Raw genomic sequence first — 25,338 nt, 5'->3', positions numbered from 1 at the left:
CAGCGCTTTGTTATTTTTTGTTGCAAAATAATATTCCATTGTATGAATTATTTATCCATTCATCAGTTGGTGGACATTTGGATTATTTTCACATGTTGGCTATTATGAGTAATGCTGCTGTGAACATTCATGTTCAAGTTTTTGTGTAGGCATATATTTTCATTTTCCTTACGTATATACCAAGGAGTGGAGTTGTTGGGTCATATGGTTTTGAAGATACACAAAACTGTTTTCCAAAGTAGCTGCATCATTTTACGTGCCCATCAGCAACGTAGGAGGGCTCTCACTTCTTCACATCCACCCCAACACTTTATCATCTGTCTTTTTTATTATAGCCGGCCTAGTGGGTACGAAGTGGTATCTCATTGTGGTTTTGATTTGCATCCCCCTAATGAGTAATGATGTTGAGCATCTTTCCATGGGTTTATTGGCCTTTTGTATATCTTTTTTGGAGAAATGTCTATTCAGATCCTTTGCTCATTTTTAATTGGGTTATTTGCCTTTTTGTTTTTTTACGGCAAGTGTTCTTTATATAATCTGGATATAAGTTCCTATGAGCCTCACTTTTGTCCCCCAAATTTAAGGATGCTCAGAATATTCTGCTTACTAAGATAGGAATTATTCTAATACATGTGGGAAACAGTGTAAATAACAGGAGGTTTGTGGGTTTTTTTAAATATGCTTGTTTGATTTTATCAAAGTTGGCCATATGCTACTGAGGAAATCTGGTATTTTTTTCTGTAATCATATTATATCTTAGCTAAAAGAATCGATAAATGTACCTATTAAACCCCAAAGAATACTCTAATTTTTTTCTATTTTAATTTAGTCTTAACCATGCTAGTGGCTCACTCATCATTTCCAAAAATAAAACAAATATTAGATTGAAAAATAACTTGCAAAATGGATTTACTCCTAGGGAGGTGAACTCTGGATCACAAAAGGAAAAGAAAAAGAGAAGGATTACTTTTTGCTGTATTTTATGCTACATGTGGTGCTATTAAAAAATTAAATTTAAAAAGAAAAAGCACTTCTAGAATATTCTTGGTTATACCCTTAATCTTAGGATGGAAATCATTAAAAATCATAAGGAAAACCTTAGACAAAAAGAGGTAAACTTAGATTTGAATCTCATCAAATAAATTATATGTTTACAAAATAACCCAGAAGACAGTAGAGATTTTTTTAATTGTATCAAATGTGAACCATACATAATTTCCGACCACTTTGTTTCTTGCTTTGCTGTTTAAGTAGATAAAGCATTCATCTCTCTCATAAGGCTTAACCAGGCTGAACTGTTCTCTACACACTGGATTAGCGAGTGGCATCTTAGCAGTTAAAAGGCAAAAGCCAATTAAAACCCATCACTGCATCCTTGCTCTTGATCCAGAAAATAACCTGAGCAATGTTCATTACCACACAGTGCCTCTCCAAACAGCATGCCTTGAAACCTGATGGTTTACTTAACCCAAGAAATCTGTGAAGGTTTACAATATAAAGTCATCAGCTCAATGGAAAAAGGCCACATTCACCCTGCTCTTTAAAATCAATCAAAACAGACTCTGTTTCCCACATCGTATAACCCATCTTGGGTTTTTGAAAAGCAAGAGGACTTTTTACCTGTGTCCAGAATTTAAAGAGAAAATATATCAAGCCAAGGTGAAGTGGCTTTCATCTCTGAATGTCCACATTCTCAAATATCACCAAATGGAAGACCTATGGGAGATCCCCCCTTCTCATTCCTCTTACTACTAGTCTGGATTCTTACAATTTTGCATTATATGTTATATAAATGAACCTGATTTAATAAGATCCACACAATTCTTTTGACGATTTTTTTTAATATTGAAAACCTCAGAATTTCTATTTCATGTATCTTCAGTTAATAGGTAAACATGTACACAAGTAGAATTATGTGTAGTCCCCAGACTAGGGGAGGGCAATAGTCCTCAGTAGTCGCCTGTCCAGCTGGGAAGCTCAGACGAAAAGCCCAGAGGATGACTTAGATGGAGAGTTTTCAATGGGGTGAGCTCAGACAGAGCTCAGCCCGAAGGGGTGGCAGCCCTGGTGATGGGGAGCGAGCAAGGAGGCCAGTCTTCTGCACTCAGGCTCTCAGCCCTAGTGCCCGCTGCCAGGTTTGTCCCACGTGGCCGACAGCCAGCCCCCTAGCCCACCTCTTCTAATATCAACGTCACACTCTTCCACCATTGCTTGTAGATATTTTGTTCCTGCAGAACCATCAAGTGGAAATTTCCACAGGTTAAAAACATAACTAATTTTTATTTCAGTGGGGGAAAGATTGTACATTCCTTCCATCCTTCCTTCTTTCAATCCTACAAGCCCAGGGGGTTGGGCTTTCACCAGCCCCCCATGCTCCTTTGAGAACCATGGATGTAATTGAACCTTTCATGCCAAAAAGAAAAAGAACAATAGAAATCATCACTGCTAATGAGGCACAAGGTTATCTTCTATAAACTAGCAAAGCATCAGTACTGTTGAGAGAAGAATTTAAACAGTGAGAGCTAACTGTTCAGAGTCAGAGATGATCGGTGGGCCTCTAAATTCCCAGCAGTCCACGCTCACAAGGCGTGGAGCCCACAGATCACCTCTCAGAAGTGTGAAGTGTCTCACGCGCTGAAGTAGACAGAGAAAAGGCACTGTCAGTAAAGCCAGATCCTTGAAACTCAGGTGAGCATCTCTCTAGGTGTAACCATATTTCCTTCAAATGCCCTAAATTTGTTTTCTTGCCCCAAAGCTTTCCCACCTCAGCCACCACTTTGGAGAAGTCCTTTGATTTTTTTTCTGAAGGTCACATGCTCATCATTCTTCTTTATTTTTCCAGTAAAGGGTTACCTTCCAGTTCAACCTTCACCTTGGAAGAGGGGACCATCTACTTGGCTTCTGAGCCAAACGCTCTGGAAATGCAGGATGATAATGCCTCCGTGCTTGATGTCTATTTAGTAAGTAATTTCTGGTTTCTTCCCCTTCCCCTCCTGGTTTACAAATGGGCCTGGGCCATGGCTCACACGAGAACAAGTTCTGTGAGATCAGACGTGCTTGGGTTTTAAAAGAAATAATAGCACCCTGTCACTTCTACAAATGGTGTGTCTTTTCACAAGCCATGTCATCCCACAGTTCCTGTAGAACAGCACACAAAAGAGTATCTAGCATAAAATCCTAAATCACTGTATGTGATGAGAACAAATCCCCTACTGTTGAAGCCAAGTGGGGCGCCTCAGTGCACTGCCCACAGAGTTATGTCTTCTTTTATTTATTTATTTATTTATTTTGGGCTGTGTTGGGTCTTCGTTTCTGTGCAAGGGCTTTCTCTAGTTGTGGCAAGTGGGGGCCGCTCTTCATCGCGGTGCGCGGGCCTCTCACTATTGTGGCCTCTCTTGTTGCGGAGCACAGGCTCCAGACGCGCAGGCTCAGTAGTTGTGGCTCACGGGCTTAGTTGCTCCGCGGCATGTGGGATCCTCCCAGACCAGGGCTCGAACCTGTGTCCCCTGCATTAGCAGGCAGACTCTCGACCACTGCGCCACCAGGGAAGCCCGAGTTATGTCTTCTTTGACTCAACTGTATCCACTTGTGTGTGAATCTTCTTCGCCTTGGGCTTACTCCCTTGATAAATTGGTAGCCTAAGAGGCACAGAACCAGGTTATGAGGAGAACCTGAATTCAGTGCCAAATGATCTTGACTCACTCCCTCCCTCAGTTGTCACCAGCTGTGTGATCTGGGCGGAAACTTCTCGTTACCGAATTAAGTCATATGGACTGTGCCCAGGCCCTAGCTTGGCTAAGGCCCTCTGCCTCAGCTGGGAAACGTTCTTTTTCCATTCAGGTTCGTGTAGCCAAATAATGAAGCTGAGATCAATGCGGCACAAGCTTGATTCAATGGCCCAAAAATGGAGAAGCGAGAACTCAGTTCACAGATCAACTTCTCACCCACGTGGTGAAAAGGATTGTATTTTAAAGAGTAAAGACAAAGGGAGGAGGAGTGAGGCTAATGGTGGAGAGGCAATCGCATTAGTCCACCTGGGAAGGGGCAGGGCTTTTCGAGGGAGTGGGGTGCCACTCTCTTTTTATCCTTTTTTGGTCCTTAATCTCCGGTCGTGGCCACCAGTAGGTGTATCATTGAATTCGCTAATGTAGTAAAATCAGTGTATAGTGAGACTCAGGGTCTGTCGGAGGTCAGATTTGGCGCCATCTTGGTCCCTGCTGGTTCCATCTGATGTTCTTGTCTGTCTCTCCCTATAACTTCCTTTCTTATCTCCAGACCCTGTGACTTAAAGATTTATGTTAACTCCTGCTAAAGGTGGGGAGTTGGCGGGTTTTGAGCAAGGACCTGGTGCAGCTCTGGCAACACTCTACGTGTCCTTATCGGCCAAAGGAGGGAACTAACACCTGCCCTCCCTACCTCACAAGGCTGCTTGGAGGATTGTGAGTGATCACGTATGGGAACACCCTTTAGTGCGCCTCAAGTTGTCTGTGGAGGCTTAACTGAATTGTTAGCTGAGGCCCAGAAAGATACCCCGATGGTCTGGACTGCAAAAGAGGAGACTGAGTATTTTCCTTACAAAGTACATCTCATGCTCATTCTGCACGCCCCTTCCACCTGCACAGAGTCTCGTGAAACGGGCAAGTGCTGATTCCGAGTTTGCTACTTTTGAAAGCTTTGCCGAGCCTGAGCAAACACTCTCCATCACTCTCCATGTGCAGGCTCGACCTTGGGCATCAACACCACTCGGTGTGTGTCTACAGCAGCCCATCTCCACGCCCCCATCCCCTGCTTCCCCGTATCCCCTAGCCTTGCACTGTATCTCCTCAAGTGTACTCAGCAGGACATCAGCCCCAAATTGCTACTCCTCAGCCCAAAGTCTTGCAGCGTCTTCCCACCTCTCCCAGAACAACATCCAAAGTCCTCAAGGCCCTATGCCTGTCTGGTCTCCCCCCGCCTCTCTAACCTCCTGCCTTACTCTGTGCTCGCAAACGCTGTTCCGGTCACACTGGCCTCCTGGGCATTCCTCCCACAGACCAAGCACATTTCTGCCTCAGGACCTTACTGTTTCCATCTGGACACTTTTTCTCAGCTGTCCCGTGCTTGCTTCCTCCCTCCCTTCAGGTCTCAGCCCAAACATCTCTCTCAGATGAGCATTCCTTGATCCCCTGTATAAAACAGCAACCTCCTCCCCACCAACCATTGTGAGAGGATTTTTTTGTTTTTACATTGTAAATATCCCAGTTTTGGTACACGGTCTTTTTGCACTGAACAATACTCCTCCCCACACTGCCTTGACTTTTTAAAAAAAGTAGGTTATGGGCTTCCCTGGTGGCACAGTGGTTGAGAGTCTGCCTGCCGATGCAGGGGATGTGGGTTCGTGCCCCGGTTCGGGAAGATCCCACATGCTGCGGAGAGGCTGGGCCCATGAGCCATGGCCACTGAGCCTGCGCATCCGGAGTCTGTGCTCCACAACGGGAGAGGCCGCAGGGTGATAGGCGCGCATACCGCAAAAAAAAAAAAAAAAAGTAGGTTATACTGCAAAATCCTTGCAGAAGAGTTGGCTCCCCTCCACAACCAAGAAGATAGGGAATTAACTAGGAAAAAATATACGGTATTTTTAAAAAGCTGAAAGACCAGGTGAAATCTCATCTTCCTGAGCTGAGGGCTCATGCCACTTGCGCGTATCTTTACAAAAAACCAGATTTGCACCAGCCGGGGGCCTGTGATGCCCCTGGGTGGAATGTAAAATCACAAGGTAGTTAAACGGCAATGCTGGCGCCTGTTCCTTATCTGTTATCCCTTATTCCTTTGGTAGAAAAGTTATCTTATTCATTGTTTTGGTTGTTCCTCCTTGGTACTATCAGTTTTATTTCTAAGAATGTTGCTATTTATTTGGTTTTATTAGTGTCTAACTTTATTGGGTTTTTTAAATGTCTTTATTTGAAAAGCAAAGCACTTCAGAAAAGGATAATGCTTCCTCAGAAGCCATAGGGAAAAGCCACAGCATTTAATTGTTGCTTGTATTGAGAGCATGTGAGGACCAATTAGAAATATCATGGGCCTTTAGAACTGAAAGAGATAGTGGTGGTGGTTAGCTGGCTTGTGTGGTCAGCTGAGCAGTCTTCCTAGCACAGCGTTTGTTGTGATTCAGAAGCATTGGAGGACAGGAAAGGAGAGGAAAGTCGGGCTGTAGGAGGGTAACAAGACAGTAGAAACTTTTCTCACCAAGCTTGGAGAAAAACTGATCTAGTTTCATCTTATTTTATAGCTAATAACAATAAGCTGTGAAATATTTAGGGCATTTTCTTTATTTTACTGGCGTATAGTTGATTTACAATATTGTGTTAATTTCTGCTGTACAGCAAAGTGATTCGGTTATACATATGTACATTCTTTTTTATATTCTTTACCATTATGGTTTATCATAGGATATTGAATATAGTTCTCTGTGCTATACAGTAGGACCTTGTTGGTTATACATTCTCTGTATAATAGTTTGCATCTGCTAATCCCAAGCTCCCAACCCATGCCTACCCCACCCACCTTCCCCCTTGGCAACCACAAGTCTGTTTTCTATGTCCGAGTCTGTTTCTGTTTGGTAGATTTTGTGCTTTTATTTTGTTTTTTTATTGAAGTATAGTTGACTTACAATATATTATTTTAGCTTCAGGTAATTTGATACTTTTATAGATTATACTCCATATATATTGATAGTTATAAATATTGGCTGTATTCTACATTACATACATCCTTGTAACTTGTTTATTTTATACTTAGTAGTGTGTAACTCTAAATTCCCTTCACCTATCTTGCCCCTCTCGCCACCCCTCTCCCCTCTGGAACCAACAATTTGTTCTCTGTATTTATGAGTCTGGTTTTGTTTTGTTTTATTCATTCCTTTATTTTTTTAGATTCCACATACAAGTGAAAACATATAATATTTGTCTTTCTCTGTCTGATTTATGTCACTAAGCATAATACCCTCCGGGTCAGTCCATGTTGTTGAAAATTACAAAATTCTCATTCTTTTTTATGGCTGAGTAATATTCCATTGTGTGTGTGTGTGTGTGTGTGTGTGTGACATCTTCTTTATCCATTCATCTATTGATGGGCATTTAGGTTGCTTCCATAACTTGGCTATTGAAAATGATGCTGTAATGAACATAGGGGTGTGTATCTTTTTGAATTAGTGTTTTCATTTTTTTCTGGAGATATACCTAGGAGTGGAATTGCTGAATCATATGGTAATTCTATTTTTAATTTTTTGAGGAATCTTCATACTGTTTTCCATAGTGGCTGTACCAATTTACATTTCCACCAACAGTGTACTAGGGTTCCCTTTTCTCTACATCCTCGTAACACTCATTATTTGTTGTCTTTTTGATAATAGCCATTCTGACAGGTGTGAGGTGATATCTCACTGTGGTTTTGATTTGCATTTTAGTGATGGCCATCTGTATGTCTTCTTTGGAAAAATGTTTGTTCAGGTCCTCTGCCTGTTTTTTAATCAGGTTGTTTATATATATAAAACATTGAGTTATATGAGTTCTTTATACATTTTGGATATTGACCCATTATCAGACATATCATTTGCAAATATCTTCTCCCATTCAGTAGGTTGCCTTTTTGTAGCATAGAATTTTGAACAATAATTAGAATGGCCAATATGAGTGCTTACCATATGCAGGCACTATCCCAGTGCTCTTCTTACGCTAGCTCTTTCATGAAGGTGTGTGTGTTATATTTGTCTCCATTCATGCAGATAAGGAACCTGAGGCTTAACTGATCAGCTCTCAGAGCTAGTAAATGGCAGAGCCAAAATTCAAATCCAGCTCCTACCAACGCCCCCTATCACTGTAGTGTTAACCATGAAGCACCGTATCACTGTAGTTCTTACTGATTGATTGATGTGTCCATCTCATTGGAATCATGCTCCTCATGAAGGTGAGAGATGGATCCAAAAAAGAAGTGAGGGCTTCCCTGGTGGCGCAGTGGTTGAGAGTCCACCTGCCGATGCAGGGGACGCGGGTTCGTGCCCCGGTCCAGGAAGATCCCACATGCCGCGGAGCGGCTGGGCCCGTGAGCCATGGCCACTGGGCCTGCGCGTCCGGAGCCTGTGCTCTGCAACAGGAGAGGCCACAACAGTGAGAAGCCCGCGTACCGCAAAAAAAAAAAAAAAAGGGAGAGTAGTTTTTATAAAATTCCACTTTCATCTTGGTTTCCTTTCTATTTTTTCAAGTTTTAGTGCCACAGTTCTTAAACTTTTTAATCTCTGAATCCCTTTACATTCTAAAAATTGAGGATCCCAAATAGCTTTTGTGTGTGTGGGTTATATCTATCAATATTTTATATTTTTAAAATGCGAAAATTTTAAAATACTCATTCATTTATAAAATAGTAACTATTAAAATGTTAAATAAATTTTTATGAAAATAACTTTCCCAGGACAAAAATAAGCTTAGTGAGAAGAGTGGCATTATTTTTCTTTTTTGCAGTCCCTATCGTCTGAAGAAGCTGGATTCTCATATCAGCTTCTACCTACATTGGTCTGGCATGCTCTGGCACACGACTGTATTCAACTGGGCACCCATGAGAGGGAATGAGAATGAAAGGGTAAATCACATCTTAGTATTAATAGGAAAATAGTTTGACCTCATGGACCCTCCGAAATGGTCCCCCACACCATTGTTCTAGTACTTTAACTTAGTCCTTTCAACTCTTGCAGACTCAAATAAGACAAGAATTAATTAGAAATAGGCACCAGGATACTATGCTTATCTCTGCCTCTCATTAATCACTGACCTTGAATTAATCAACCATTTTGGTCCTCAGTTTTCTCATCTATGAAATGGATCATTAAGTCACCTCTTAAGACCCCTTCTAGGTCTGACTGGCCACGACTTATTCTAAATTACAAGGAGTTGTAGAAATAAGGTTTTTTCCAGAAGAGCTATAGCTGTTTCTTCAAATTTCACTGTTTCATCACATATTCTACCATCAACCGTCACAGTATTTAATTTTTGTGGCAATGCATCTAGAAAGTTCTGCACCATTAACTTGTAATTCCAGGGTGTGTTTTCATGCTGGAGATTTTTATTTAGCATGCTCTTCCAATCTTAAAGGATACAGCTCATTGCCTTCCCTTCAATATTTTCATTTGCCCCCACACTGTGAAAGAGTGGATGGCAAAGAAAAGCAGCAGAAGGGAAAACCAATCTTGCCTACACCTTTGTCTCTCCTTCCTCTTGACCTGATTAGAATCCTCTTAATCGTAGCCATCCTTACTGCAAGGGCAGTTGAAGGCTTCTGTGGTGACATTATATTGGGTGTTATAACCAAACATAGATTTCTCTTGTAATGTTTCTTCTCCTTTAAGAATTGGTAGTTGTAACTAATCCCCTAGCGCTGTTTGCATACGAATGGACAATACTGTTTATATCACTGTAAAATATGATTTAAACTCAAGTGATTTATGCACACCAGATAACATATGAAATTTCCTTATTAAAGATCCACCCACATTATGTGCATGTAAATTAGGCCAGCTATCCTGCTTTTTCTGATAATTTGACATGAAATTAAAAGGATAGGTTACCTTAAAAGGCTGCTAATTGTTCCAGCACCCTTATTGAAGCATTTGGTTCAGGTTCCATGTTCCTAGTTATTGCTTGGAAAAGGCCATTCACCTTCACACTGTAGTTTCAGGCTGTCTGATTCATTTTCAAATATTCAGATCATCGTGTTTTTGAAGATGATTGTATCCAGTGACCAAAGCGGTGTTTCCATTGAGTTTTGAGTTGATGACACAGATTAGGGTATTTAAAAGAATACAACAGAGATAAGCAGGCTCTTGCTTTTAAATGGGCAATCATGCCATCTTCATAATAGGGCTAGATTCCACTTTTTGAATAGTCCGATATTCTAAGGCACTGATCACGACAGCTTATTATTTCAGTTCCTCAGGCGACTCCTTTACCTGATGTAGAATGCAATTTGGTGTTAACGGAAAGAGGAACAAGCAACAAAGGCAGTGCAGCTGCAAAATGTCATGGGTGAGCGTGTCCTTTTTTTATGACTAGCTGAGAATGGATGGGTAAGTGGGAGATAATGGAATTGCTTTTTTAAATAATATAGAAGTTTGAAAGAGGGCTGCCACAAAATGACAATTTTCTCACTTCTGTTATTTAGGTCTTAAAGTTATGCCCTTTTCTTTTTACACGTTTCCATATTAACAGCCTCTCAATAATATGTCCTTTCATCCCGATATGCGTTTCTTGCAAGGTGGCTGAAGTACAGAAATAGCTGTGGGCAAAGAAACAGTTAAGCCATTTTTTTAGCCGTGCCGGTATTGGAGATCAGTGCTCTGATGTGCAGTTGTTGGACAGTTTTGTTATTTAATGTGTCTTTACGGTGCTTAATAATACTCTTTCATCGTGGGATGAAGGGTGGCAGAGAAGTGAAAATGATTGTGAATTAACAGCTTACCAGACTATTATGTATGAAAAAAAGCCCGAAAAAGAGAAGAAAAACACTTTAAATTAGGTCACGGGGGTCCTAGGAAATTCAGTGGAACTTTTTGGCAAGAGAAGCTGCCTTTCTGGACTTGACTCTGCTGGCATGGACATTAATGACTCGTATGTGAAGAATCGGGTCTCTCGAATCCCTCCTCGCATGAGCCAGCATTGGCTGCTGCCAAAGATGTTTATTTGAAACAGTGGCATTTCTGTCGCTTCTCAGCAGAGAGCTACAGTCCCCACCAAACAAAGATGCTGCTCGAGTTTTTGGCAGATTTTAGTGAGACCGAAACAGGAAGAGAAGAAGCAAAGGCTGCCTTTGGGCTTGTAAGGCATTTCACCAGAATGCCATTTTCTTTCACCATATGACCACATCGTTGAGAAATGAAGAGATTTCAGAAAGAACAACATAGGGCCCTTTTTTTTTAATCTCTAGGAAGGCTTGACCCTCTTAAGTCACTGACCAAATAATATTTCTAAGACATGTGGAAAAGCTGAAAAAATGGATCCAACTTCCTGCACCCCGTGGCGCCTAGAGGGATTCCTGTCCTGCAACAAGAGCGATGCCAGCTTCAAGTTAATGAGGCAACCCGCTGGGCCGGATTAGGAGGTCACTGTCGGATTTTTTTCTTTTTTTTAACAAACAGTATTAAACTGCTGTTTAAGGATTAGCTTAGGGAACTGGAGTTATAAACGCATACTGGCTTTTCAGTTATATTAGGCCCACAGTTAACAATTAAATGACAGCATACAGGGCTATGGTAGATTCTTTTCTGTTTTGTCCTAGCTTTACGGTGAATCCTGGCCTCACAGGCCAGGTGATTTCCACCTTTCTCAAGGCCAGTTCTGCTCTTGCGCTTGGCTGGGTCTATTCATCCAGGCCCTCCTTGGGTGGCACCATTATTCTTCTTTCTTTACCTCCTAACACCAGCCTCTCTCTCCTTCCCCCGCTCCCTCCACACTTTGCCGCTTTTGTTTCTGATTTTGATTTCCATCTTCTCCATCGTCATAGGAAGCCAGTGTTTGCTAGGCTCCTGAGCCTTCAGAAAACACAAGAACAATTCACAAGGAACCAGATTAGGAACCAATGAGAACTCTAGGAAAAGCAAGTTTAAATCACACCTGTGGACCTTGTGAGCCAGGCTGTCCTCCTTCATGCCATTCGCTCTCCTGGGACCTGAGAAGGAATGGGAAAATTGGGTAGAAGGGAGGATGCATAAATACTGTCCAGTTAGTAAAGAATAAGGCCTCCCCAAGTGTGATGGGTGGTATGAGGATGACTAGGGAGTGGAGATGAGGGCCTGGCTTCCCTTTGGTTTGTCTTTGCCTGTGCTCCTAGGGCTGCCGTGACAAAGTACCCCAGGCTGGGAGGCTTAAACAACAGAAATTTATCTCCCAGGCTGGAGGCCAGAAATCTGAGGTCAAGGTGTTGGCGGGGTCCTGGTACCTGTGAAGGCTCTAGGAGAGGATCCTTCCTTGCTGCTTCCAACGTCTGGTGGTCCACGTGGTCCTCAGCATTGTTTGACTTGCAACACTTTAATCCCTGCCCCAGTTCACACTGCCTCCCTGTGGCTCTGTGCCTCTGTGTATCCTCTCTTCTTGTGAGAACACCAGTCACTGGATTTAGGGCCCGCCGTAATCCAGGATGAACTCATCTTAACTAATTACATCTGCAAAGACCATATTTCTGAATAAGATCACATTGCAAAGGTTCCAGGTGTACGTGAATTTTCAGGGGACACTATTCAACTACACCGCCTTACCGAGGACATGTGAAAGGGCACACACGCTCTTTACCACGCTTGGCCCCGTTTTTTCATTCACTTCCGGTCTCCCTGGCTTAGTCACTGTGAGGTTGGGTAGATGTTTCCAAATTATTGTGGACTCCTCGCAAAAAGGTGTCAGGTAAACGAATGTATTAACTGATACAGTCACCTGTTGGGGACATATTGTGTATTAGAAATAAAATCCCTGAGGGTGGACCAGGGCAATGGTATTTTTAAAAGCTCCCCACACATACAGGGCTGAGACCCAGTCAGCCTGTTGACAGGGTCCTTCAGCTCTGAGCATCCTATAATTCTTCTGTGCTAGATGAAAGGGAAATCTGTATCACTTCCCTAAGGGCCCTCCTAAGATGGCTGGCCAGCTAGCTTTGCTTTACATCGGAGGAAAAATGAACTTGATTCTAAGGTGAACCTTTATCACATTCAAGTTTATGAACTGGGCTTGGGACTGCGTTCCTGCAGCAGACCCTACTGCCACCTAGTGGTAGGAAGGCGCCTCTGACCAACCAGGATAAGGAGCTTTTGAGGTCCCTGAATTGAACGCTGCTATTAAGTGCGAGTGTGAGGCTCAGAGGGCTGTCTCCACTCCGTGTACTTTACGGTAGCCTCCCACTGCTGTGCACGCACGTTTGGCAGGGGCACATCCTTCAAACGGCAGAGGCAGCTCCCTCAACCTTGCAAGTTGAACTAGAGGCTGCAATTACAATCAGGCACAGAAATGAAGGTGCTAATCTTCCCTAGGATCCCATCGTGCCCTTCTCATCCATTAAGGCCAGTTCCACTTGAGCCTCTTTGAAAAGGCCCTATGGGAGTTTGGGGATTCAACCCAGAAAATGCTTCTTTCTGCTGCTTAGGCAGCAACTTTAATGAAGTATCAAAAAATATGGAGTGAAAAAAACCTTTTCTTCACTTTCAATCTTTGACAGGTTGTCCCCTTACAGCCACTCCACCCCCCAGGTAACTGTAGCTTTGGTGGTAGCCCCCAGTGGAGGTAGCCCCCAGTGGAGGATAGGATTAAGTACAAAAAAATTCAAATATGGATCCTTATTTTTTTTAAAAAAACTTTCTAAATCCCAGTAATGGCTACTGTATTTGTTTCCTAGGGCTGCCATTACAAAATATCACACACTGGGTGGCATAAACAACAGAAGTGTATTGTCTCACAGTTCTGGAAGCTAGAAGTCCGAGATCAAGGTGTTGGCAGGGTTGATTCCTTCTGAGGGCTGTAAGGGAAGCTTCCCTCCTTGGCTTGTTGATGGCCGTCTTCTCCCTGTGTCTTCCTTCTGTGTGTCTTGTCTCTGTGTCCAAATTTCCCCTTTTTCGAAGCATACCGCTCCTATTGAATCAGAGCCTACCCTAAGAACCTTATTTTAACTTCCTTACTTCTTTAAAGACTGTATCTCCAAATAAGATCACATTCTGAAGTACTAGGGGTTAGAGCTTCAACATATGAATGCAGGGTGTCAGGGGCAGGCGGGTGGGTGGGGGAGGCACAATTCAATCCATGCCGGCTACTGTGTGTTTTTGTAAAGAAAAATGGTACCAAGAAAAGTGCTGAGAGGGGCGTCTTGGTAGGGGTGCAGCTTCTGGTTCCTACACTCTAGCCTGTGGCTGGGGGCCTCTGGCGTCTCACCCTTTCCTTCTACACAGGGAGAGAGAAGCCAGTGGCCTCATCCCAAGGCAGTGCTCCTTTTTGAATGAAACCAGTACCATATTCCTCTCCCTACACTACCCAGAGTGAATGTGGTTGCAGCCCCAGGGCTGCATGATATATTAGATGACAAGGTGACCGTTTGGATTTACAATTAGCAGAAGTCACTCTCATGCAGGGAAGTCCACTGTAGAATTGTCAGCCCACATAAATCACTGATTTCCTTCAGCTTTTCTTAGGTCTTTAGAAAACAAATTAATCAGGCAGGGAACTGTATTAAAATACTGCTGCTGCACTAACAGTTTTGAACTGAGAGGCCATAATCCTAAATACATCCCACGAGGCATCTGAAATCAGTGCCAGCTTTTTCTTGGGTCTGTTCTCCTCTTATCAGTAATCTATCTGCTGGTTGGTGTGGAACGCTTTGATAGGGCATTTGAAGGTTGGCAGGAGGCCTGGTACTCCATGTGCTGCCAACACCTCAGAATTCCACAAACATTCTACCAGATAGGCACAACATGGTAGTTTTCATCCAAATTGTACATACTCTTCAAGGTTGTTCCAAGTCCCACCTTCTGCCTCAAGGCTTCTTTTTTTTTTTTTCTTTCTTTCCTGTACGCGGGCCTCTAACTGCTGTGGCCTCTCCCATCGCGGAGCACAGGCTCCGGACGCGCAGGCTCAGCGGCCATGGCTCACAGGCCCAGCCGCTCCGCAGCATGTGGGATCTTCCCGGACCGGGGCACAAACCCGTGTCCCCTGCATCGGCAGGCGGACTCTCAACCACTGCGCCACCAGGGAAGCCCCTCGAGGCTTCTTAATTAAGGCCCTGTAGTCTCTGGTTCTTGGGAAAGAATAATTTCACCACTGATTCTGAATCTAAATATTTTTTTTAAGTGCAAAGGTAGGAAATTTAGACCTAAGTTTCCTTCCAGCTATAAAACCCCATAGCGGTGTGATTGGACTCCATATACATAGACTGTGTCCTGATTTCTGTAGCATTAGTGTTATGTATTTGTTCACCTCCTTAAAAAAAAATGGTGCGCTTTTGGACACCAGCAACTGTTGTTCAAAGAGAAATCCCCTATTCCAATCTATTTCCAAGTGATTGTGCCTTGTGAAGTACCCCCAATATGAGGTAGATATGAATGTGATAAAAAGTAAATATAGAGCCTTATGTTAAAAAAAAAAAAAAAAAAAAAGATTTCCAGAGAACATGGTGGCTGCTTGGTGTTTGAAGCATCTCTGGTGAGCCCAGAGATGGAGGGGACTCCAGACCCAAAGGGATGATTAGGGTGGGGCGTTGTGAAGCCTTTACATGTGTTTGTGGTGATGCTGTGAGTTTAGACTAAAATGAGGGGAGTGAGGCAGGATGAGCTGGTGTGCTCTCATGGCAACAGATAGAACACTGGCCAAAAGAACAATATGAACTAGAAAGGAAAACAGTGGGGCTGGGGAAAACGGGCTCACTATAGGAAAAGGAAATAAGGGACTTGCCACCTACAATAGCCTGGAGAGAAATCAATATTTTCCTCAAGGGTATTTTGGCAAAGAATTTCAACTTGAATTCAAAATGAGGCTGCCCTTGGACACCAGACAGGAAAAGATCCTGCTTCTGTGGGACCCTGGAGCTGAACTCTGAGGCAGTTGTAGTTTAAAAAGAACATTGCCCCCGAGGGTCAGGAGCTCATGGAACAAGGATACCCCAGGGACTATTTAGCGTGGTCATCTTAGCCAGTCTGACTGTCCTGAAGTTCTGCTTTGTTTCAGCTCTGCCCTTAAATCCCCTCACAGCACATTCCAGATCTTATGAAATTCTGTTGGCTAAATATGTCTTTTAAACAGTAGGTTGAGGGTATATATGTGTGTGTATCTTTTAGGGAAAAGGTTGAAAAAAAAGGGAGGGTTAGAAATGAGCCTAGAAATGAGACCTTGGAAGAGAAACTTCTCGTCTTTGATGCCCTCTGCACCTGGCTCTAAAAAGTCAACTTAGACCCTCCAACTTAGCCCATTTGAAGTGATCTATACTTTGGGGGTCCCCTGGGGGCAATCTGGCTCCCAAAAAGTGCAGTCCACCCTCCCAAAGGGCTTTGTGGTTAGCAAACAAACCGCTTTTGCTTTGCTATGTTCCCTTATTTCTCTGGGTCTGTGTTTTAAATCATTTTATTGAAAAGGCTTTGAAGTCTTTGACCACATGTGTGCATTACTGTGTAGTTTCAATCACCGAATTAAGTACTTGAGTTTAAGTGGAAATAAAAATACAAGCCTCTCACACACCCACACACTTACTCACATATGTGGATAAACAATGCTAAGGATTAAGGCCACAGAAATACCTAAAACCTCTACTCCTTTCATGCCAACTGTTATCACACCTTTACCTTCAGGTCCCAGAATTTAAAATATATCATGCATTCTCAAAGCATCACATGCTTAGGAAGACACACTGGCATCTGTGTGGATGTATGATCGCGTGCAGTCAGACTGGCTAAGATGACCACACTAAAGAGTCCCTGGGGTATCCTTGTTCCATGAGCTCCTGACACTCAGGGGCAATGTTCTTTTAAAACACAGCAGTTGGGCTTCCCTGGTGGTGCAGTGCTTGAGAGTCCGCCTGCCGACGCAGGGGACACGGGTTCGTGCCCCGGTCCGGGAAGATCCCACATGCCGCGGAGCAGCTGGGCCCGTGAGCCATGGCCGCTGAGCCTGCGCGTCCGGAGCCTGTGCTCCGCATTGGGAGAGGCCACAGCAGTGAGAGGCCCGCGTACAGAAAAAAAAAAAACAAACAACACAGCACTTATTAGGCATTGAGGGAACTTACCTCAACATAATAACAGCCATATATGGAAAACCCACAGCCAAGATCGTTCTCCATGGTGAAAAACTGAAACCATTTCCTCTAAGATCACGAACAAGACAAGGTTGTCCCCTCTCACCACTATTATTTCAACATAGTTTTGGAAGTTTTAACCACAGCAATCAGAGAAGAAATAAAAGGAATCCAAATCGGAAGAGAAGTAAAGCTGTCACTGTTTGCAGATGACATTGTACTATACATAGAGAATCCTAAAGATGCTACCAGAAAACTACTAGAGCTAATCAATGAGTTTGGTAAAGTAGCAGGATACACAATTAATACACAGAAATCTCTTGCATTCCTATACACTAATGATGAAAAATCTAAAAGAGAAATTAAGGAAACACGCCCACTTAGCATTGCAAGAAAAAGAATAAAATACCTAGGAATAAACCTACCTAGGGAGACAAAAGACCTGTATGCAGAAAACTATAAGACACTGATGAAAGAAATTAAAGATGATACAAACAGATGGAGAGATGTACCATATTCCTGGATTGGAAGAATCAACATTGTGAAAATGACTATACTACCCAAAGAAATCTACAGATTCAATGCAATCCCTATCAATCTACCACCGGCATTTTTCACAGAACTAGAACAAAAAATTTCACAATTTGTATGGAAACACAAAAGACCCCGAATAGCCAAAGCAATCTTGAGCAAGAAAAATGGAGCTGGAGGAATCAGGCTCCCAGACTTCAGACTATACTACAAAGCTGCAGTAATCAAGACAGTATGGTACTGGCACAAAAACAGAACTATACATCAATGGAACAGGATAGAAAGCCCAGAGATAAACCCACACACCTATGGTCACCTTATTTTTGATAAAGGAGGCAAGAATATACAGTGGAGAAAAGACAGCCTTTTCAATAGGTGCTGGGAAAACTGGGCACCTACATGTAAAGAATGAAATTAGAACACTCCCTAACACCATACACAAAAATAAACTCAGAATGGATTAAAGACCTAAATGTAAGGCCAGACACTATAAAACTCTTAGAGGAAAACATAGGCAGAACACTCTATGAGATAAACCACAGCAAGATCCTTTCTGGCCCACCTCCTAGAGAAATGGAAATAAAAACAAAAATAAACAAATGGGACCTAATGAAACTTCAAAGCTCTTGCACAGCAAAGGAAACCATCAACAAGACGAAAAGACAACCCTCAGAACGGGAGAAAATATTTGCAAATGAAGCAACTGACAAAGGATTAATCTCCAAAATTTATAAGCAGCTCATGCAGCTCAGTAAGAAAAAAACAAACCTAATCCAAAAATGGGCAGAAGACCTAAATAGACAGTTCTCCGAAGAAGATACACAGATTGCCAACAAACACATGAAAGGATGCTCTCAGCATCACTAATCATTAGAGAAATGCAAATCAAAACTACAATGAGATATCATCTCACACCAGTCAGAATGGCCATCATCAAAAAATCTAAAAACAATAAATGCTGGAGAGGGTGTGGAGAAAAGGGAACCCTCTTGCACTGTTGGTGGGAATGTAAATTGATACAGCCACTATGGAGAACAGTATGCAGGTTCCTTAAAAAACTAAAAATAGAATTACCATATGACCCAGCAATCCCACTACTGGGCATATTCCCTGAGAAAACCATAATTCAAAAAGAGTCATGTATCACAATGTTCACTGCAGCTCTATTTACAATAGCCAGGACATGGAAGCAACCTAAGTGTCCACCAACAGATGAATGGATAAAGAAGATGTGGCACATATACAGAATAGAATATTACTCAGCCATAAAAAGAAATGAAATTGAGGTATTTGTAGTGAGGTGGATGGACCTAGGGTCTGTAATACAGAGTGAAGTAAGTCAGAAAGAGAAAAACAAATTCCGTATGCTAACATATATATATATATATATGGAATCTAAAAAAGAAAACAAATGATTCTGAAGAACCTAGGGGCAGGACAGAAATAAAGTCACAGACATTGAAAATGGACTTGAGGACATGGGGAGGGGAAAGGGTAAGCTGGGACAAAGTGAGAGAGTAGCATGGACATACATACACTACCAAAGGTAAAATAGATAGCTAGTGGGAAGCAGCCGCATAGCACAGGGAGATCAGCTCGGTGCTTTGTGACCACGTAGAGGGGTGGGATAGGGAGGGTGGGAGGGAGACACAAGAGGGAAGAGATATAGGGATATATGTATATTTATAGCCGATTCACTTTGTTATAAAGCAGAAACTAACACACCTTTGTAAAGCAGTTATACTCCAATAAAGATGTTTGAATAAATAAATAAACAAATGAACAAACAAACACAGCAGTTCAGTTGGTGATAGAACTGAAATGTTCTGCCATCCCTTACCTGAGATATGGCTAGGTTCTCTCGCCAAAGCACCAGTTCCCATTTCTGTTTCTAAATCCATCAGGTCAGGAGAGGGTTGAGTCTCAGCACCTCAGAAGTTGCTGGGCAACTTGTTCAGGGCACTAATACCTGAAGAACCCATCTTCATGTTGGATAGGTGGAGGGGATTCTACATGCACCATATTTTGAAGAATAAACTCAAGCTATGAGTTTCTTCCCAGGGTAGACAGACAGCTGACACCTTGTCTCTTCACTGATGGCTAATATAGGACTTGTGGATTATAATTTGAAGAAAGGAAAATTATTGCACACTTAATACCAAATAATGGATAATAATATTGCCTTCTGGAGCCAGCTCACTGTGGCCAAGTTTACAAGCAGGGAGATGCTGTGCTTTCAAGTTCCACAGAAGACTTAAAGACCTGTCAGGAAAAAAAAAAAAAAAGACCTGTCAGGCCACCTCATTTTATTAGGGTTATAAATGGACACTTTCGGGTAACCAAACATGTCATCCCAGGATTACATTACAACATGGATATAGAATTGGCAGTTCTCACCCAACTTTGACATTCTTGTACCCTGGGGGTGAGAGTGCTTAACAAAGTTTATAGAAACTTCTACAAGACCCTCAGTTTTCAAAAAACTTGATTCCAACGGGACAAGAAATAAGATGATGGAGTAGAGGACTTGAGCTCACCTTCTCTCACAAAAACACCAAAATCGCAACTAACTGCTGAACAACCATCAACAAAAAAAGACTTGAATCTAGCAAAAAAGATATTCTACACCCAAAGACAAAGAAGAAGCTACAATGAGATGGTAGGAGGGGCACATTCACAATAAAATCAAATCCCATACTGGTGGGTGACCCACAAACTGGAAAATAATTATATCACAGAGGTTCTCTCACAGGAGTGAGAGTTCTGAGCCTCATGGCAGGCTTCCCAGACTGGGGTTCTGGCATTGGGAAGAGGAGCCCCCAGAGCATTTGGCTTTGAAGGCCAGCAGGGCTTAAGTGCAGGAGCTCCACAGGACTGGGAGAAACAGACTCCACTCTTGGAAGGCATGCAGAGGTTTCACATGAACTGGGACCCAGGGCAAAGCACTGACTCCATAAGAGCCTGGGCCAGACCCACCTGTGGGTCTTGGAGGGTCTCCTGGGGATGTGGGGGTCGGCTGTGCTCACTGCAGGGGCAAGGACAATCGTGGTGCATGCCCCAGGGAATACTCATTGGCTTGAGTTCTCCTGGAGGTCGCCATTTTGGCACTGAGACCTGGCCCCACCCAACAGCCTGCAGGCTCCAATGCCGGAATGCCTCAGACCAAACAACAAACAGGGTGGGAACACAGCCCCACCCATCAGCAGACAGGCTGCCTAAAGTCATCCTGAGCCAACAGCCACCTGTAAACACACCCCTTGATGTGACCCTGCCCATCAGAGGGACAAGACCCAGCTCCACCCACCAGTGGGCAGGCACCAGTCCCTCCCACCAAGAAGCCTGCACAAGCTTCTGGGCCAAATTCACACACCAGGGTGTAGACACCAGAACCAAGAAGAATTACAGTCCTGCAGCCTGAGGAACAGAGACCACAAACACAGAAAGTTAGACGAAATGAGACAGCAGGGAAATATGTGCCAGACGAAGGAACAAGATAAAACCCCAGAAGAACAACTAAGTGAAGTGGAGATAGGCAATCTACCTGAAAAATAATTCAGAGTAATGATAGTAAAAAATAATTCAAGATCTCAGAAAAAGATTGGAGGCACAGACCAAGAGGATACAAGAAATGTTTAATAAAGAGCTAGAAGTTTAAAGAACAAAACAGATGAAAAATACAATAACTGAAATGAAAAATACACTAGAAGGAATCAATAGCAGAATAAATGAGGCAGAAGAATGAATAAGTGAGCTGGAAGACAGAATGGTGAAAATCACTGCTTCAAAACAGAACAAAGAAAAAAGAATGAAAAGAAATGAGGACAGTTTCAGAGGCCTCTGGGACAACATTAAATGCACCAACATTTCTCCTTCTGGGACTCCTATAATGCGAGAGAAAGAGGGCCTGAGAAAATATTTGAAGAGATAATAGCCAACAACTTCCCTAACATGGGAAAGGAAACAGCCACCCAAGTCCAGGAAGCACAGAGTCCCATATAGGATAAACCCAAGGAGGAACGTGCCAAGACGCATATTAATCAAACTGACAAAAAGACAATGAGAAAGCATTGAAACCAACAAGGTAAAAGCAACAAATAATATACGAGGGAATCCCCATAAGGTTATCAGCTGGTTTTTCAGCAGAAACTCTGCAGGTCAGAAGGGAATGGCATGATGTTTTTAGAGTGACAAAAAGGAAAAACGTTCAACCAAGAATACTCTACCCACCAAGGCTCTTGTTCAGATTTGACAGAGAAATCAAAAGCTTTACAAGCAAAAGCTAAGAGAATTCAGCACCACCAAACCAGCTTTACAACAAATACTAAAGGAACTTCTCTAGATGGAAAAGAAAAGGCCATGACTAGAAACAAGAAAATTACAAATGAAAAAGCTCACCGGTAAAGGCAATCATATGGTAAAGGTAGGAAATCATCCATACACAAATATTATATAAAAATCAGCAATCATGAGAAGAGAAGGTACAAGTGTAGCATATTGGAAATGCATTTAAAAATAAGAGACCAGCAACTGAAAACAGTCTTGTGTGGCTGTGGCTGTGGCTGTGGCTGTGGGTGTGTGTGTGTATAGACTGCTATATCAAAACCTCATGGTAACCACAAACCGAAAATCAACAATAGATACACAAAAAAGAAAAAGGAATCTAAACACAGCACTAAAGTTAGACATCAAATTACAAGAGAGGAGAACAAAAGAGGAAGGGAAGAAAAAGACCTACAAAAACAAATCCAAAACAATTAACAAGATGGCAGTCAGAACACACATATTGATAATTACCTTAAAAGTAAATGGATTAAATGCTCCAACCAAAAGACATAGACTGGCTGAATGGATACAAAAACAAGATCCATATATATTCTGTCTACAAGAGACCCACCTCAGATCTAGGGACACATATAGACTGCAAGTGAGGGGATGGAAAAAGGTATTCCATGCACATGGAAATCAAAAGAAACCTAGAGTAGCAATACTCATATCAGACCAAAGAGACTTTAAAATAAAGCCTATTACAAGAAACAAAGAAGGACACTACAGAATGATCAAGAATCAATCCAAGAAGATAAAACAATTGTAAATATATATGCACCCAACAAAGAAGCACCTCAATATATAAGGCAAATACTAACAGCCATAAAAGGAGAAATCAACAGTAACACAATAATAGTGGGGGACTTTCACACCCCACTTTCATCAATGGACAGATCAGCCAGACAGAAGATCAATAAGGAAACACAGGCCTTACACATTAAATCAGAGGGACTTAACCAATATTTATAGAACACTCGATCCAAACGCAGCAGAATACACATTCTTCTCAAGTGCACATGGAATGTTCTCCAGGATAAATCATATGCTGGGCCACAAAGCAAGTCTCAGTAAATTTAAGAAAATTGAAGTTGTATCAAGTATCTTTTCTGACCACAACACTATGAGATTAGAAATCAACTACAAGAAAAAAACTAAAAAACACAAACACATGGAGCTTAAACAATATGCTACTAAACAACCAGTGGATCACTGAGGAAATGAAAAAATACCTAGAGACAAATGAAAATGAAAGCATGACTATCCAAAACCTAAGGGATGCAGCAAAAGCAGTTCTAAGAGGGAAGTTTATAGCAATACAATCTTAGGAAACAAGAAAAATCACAAACAACCTATTCTTACACATAAAGCAACTAGAGAAAGAGGAAAAAACAAACCCAAAAGGCAGTAGAAGGAAAGATATAAAGATCAGAGCAGAAATAAATGAAACAGCAAAGATCAATGAAGCTAAAAGCTGGTTCCTTGAAAAGATAAACAAAGTTGACAAACCTTTAGCCAGACTCATCAAGAAAAAAAAGGGAGCAGACTCAAATCAATAAAATTAGAAATGAAAAAAGTTACAATTGACACCACAGAAACACAAAGGATAACAGACTACTACAAGCAACCATATGCTAATAAAATAGACAACCTAGAAGAAATGGACAAATTCTTAGAAAGGTACAATCTTCCAAGACAGAACCAGGAAGAAATAGAAAATATGAACTGTCCAATCACAAGTAATGAGATTGAAACTGTGATTTTAAAACTTCCAACGAACAAAAGTCCAGAAGCAGCTGGCTTCATGGGTGAATTCTATCAAACATTTAGAGGAGACTTAAACCTATCCTTCTGAAACTATTCCAAAAAACTGCAGAGGAAGGAACACTCCCAAACTCAGGCCAACATCACCCTGTACCAAAACCAGTCAAAGATACAACAACAACAACAACAAAAGAAAATTACAGGCCAATATCACTGATGCACATAGACGCAAAAATCCTCAACAAAATACTAGCAAACCGAATCCAACAATACATTAAAAGGATCATACACCATGATCAAGTGGGGTTTATCCCAGGGATGCAAGGATTCTTCAATATATGCAGATCAATCAGTGTGATACACCACATTAACAAATTGAATAATAAAAATCATATGATCATCTAAATAGATGCAGAACAAGCTTTTGACAAAATTCAGTACTGGTTTCTGATTAAAAACTCTCCAGAAAGTGGGCATAAAGAGAACGTACCTCAACATAAGAAAAGCCATAGATGACAAACCCACAGCTAACATCATACTCAGTGGTGAAAAGCTGAAAGCATTTCCTCTAAGATCAGGAACAAGACAAGGATGTCCACTCTTGCCCCTTTTATTCAACAAAGTTTTGGAAGTCCTAGCCACAGTAATCAGAGAAGAAAAAGAAATAAAAGGAATACAAATTGGAAAAGAAGAAGTAAAACTGTCACTGTTTGCAGATGACAGGATAGTATACACAGATAATCCTAAAGATGCTACCAGAAAACTACTAGAGCTCATCAATGAATTCGGTAAAGTGGCAGGATACAAAATTAATACGCAGAAATCTGTTGCATTTCTATACACTAGCAATGAAAGATCAGAAAGAGAAATTAAGGAAACAATCCCATTTACCTTAGCATCAAAAAGAATGAAATACCTAGGAATAAACCTACCTAAGGAGGCAGAAGACCTGTACTCTGAAAACTGTAAGATGCTGATGAAAGAAATTGAAGATGACACAAACAGCTGGAAAGATATACCATGTTTTTGGATTGGAAAAATCAATATTGTCAAAATGACTGTAATACCAAGGCAATCTACAGATTCAGTGCAATCCCTGTCAAATTGCCAATGGCATTTTTCACAGAACTAGAACAAAAAAATCTTAAAATTTGTATGGAGACACAAGAGACCTCGAATAGCCAAAGCAATCTTGAGAAAGAAATATGGAGCTGGAGGAATCAGGCTCCCTGACTTCAGACTTTACTACAAAGCTGTAGTCATCACAACAATATGGTACTGGCACAAAAACAGAAATATAGGTCAATAGAACAGGATAGAAAGTAACAGTGTGAACATGTTTCAGATGAGAGTGAGCAGTCTCAACTATAAAACAACAAAAGGTACAACTCACAATAGGCTCAAATTACGAGATGTAATACTTTTAAACAGAATCCTCTTTGATATAGTTTCTTTCCTAATAATTTTCAGTCATTTCAAACTGTTTACTCAAGTATTTTCAGCCTCCAAATGAATGTGTTGGGCCACACAATCTCTGTGATCCCAACTGCAACCTTCTTAACTACTATTTTGGAGACACTACTATTGCCAGGCACTAAATGATATGTACAGAATTTGTGTATATCATGTATGTGTGTCTATTTGTACAGATACTATTTCCTCATAGAAAAGTTTATCACTTATAAAGTAGGGTTTATTACTCCCATTTAACAGATAAATAAGGTGCAAAGATGATTAACTAACTTGCATCATGTCCTGTAGCTGTAATAATTAGAGAGAATCAATAGATTTAAGCCATTGTGTCTGACTGACCATGGTACTGCTTCCCCGTATATATCTTGGTACAGCTGTCAGGGGTTGAATTAGCTGCCTCTGAGCTTAAGTGGCTACCATTTTAGGTCCAGTATTTGCTGGACATATTTTTTCCTCCCCAGCCACAGGGAT

At 41.7% G+C, this 25,338-nt stretch overlaps 1 protein-coding gene and 1 long non-coding RNA gene across 6 annotated transcripts in view; one reads left to right on the top strand and one right to left on the bottom strand.

The window, feature by feature from the left end:
- PIP5K1B (phosphatidylinositol-4-phosphate 5-kinase type 1 beta) overlaps nt 1–25,338 on the top strand; it is a 321,872-nt gene that overhangs the window by 295,379 nt on the left and 1,155 nt on the right. For 3 of the 5 annotated variants that reach the window (XM_027105737.1, XM_027105733.1, XM_027105734.1), the window contains one exon: nt 2,843–2,960. The exons of the other annotated variants lie outside the window; for them this stretch is intronic. In XM_027105737.1, the coding sequence (XP_026961538.1) occupies nt 2,843–2,960 (118 nt within the window). The remainder of the gene's footprint in view (nt 1–2,842; nt 2,961–25,338) is intronic. 5 annotated transcript variants of the gene reach the window in all.
- The window catches only part of LOC113620077 (uncharacterized), a 46,725-nt gene continuing 29,501 nt past the window's right edge, over nt 8,115–25,338 (bottom strand). Inside the window, exons 2-3 of the long non-coding RNA XR_003432651.1 lie at nt 19,148–19,569; nt 8,115–11,691 (exon numbers count right to left, since the gene is read on the bottom strand). This is a non-coding gene — a long non-coding RNA (uncharacterized LOC113620077). The remainder of the gene's footprint in view (nt 11,692–19,147; nt 19,570–25,338) is intronic.

Source organism: Aethalodelphis obliquidens, unplaced genomic scaffold, assembly GCF_003676395.1.
Source record: "Aethalodelphis obliquidens isolate GAN/ISIS:26980383/991018 unplaced genomic scaffold, ASM367639v1 scaffold7, whole genome shotgun sequence".
Taxonomy (NCBI): Eukaryota; Metazoa; Chordata; class Mammalia; order Artiodactyla; family Delphinidae; genus Aethalodelphis; species Aethalodelphis obliquidens.
The sequence above is the reverse complement of the archived record's forward strand: the minus strand, read 5'-3'. Positions and strand labels throughout refer to the sequence as shown.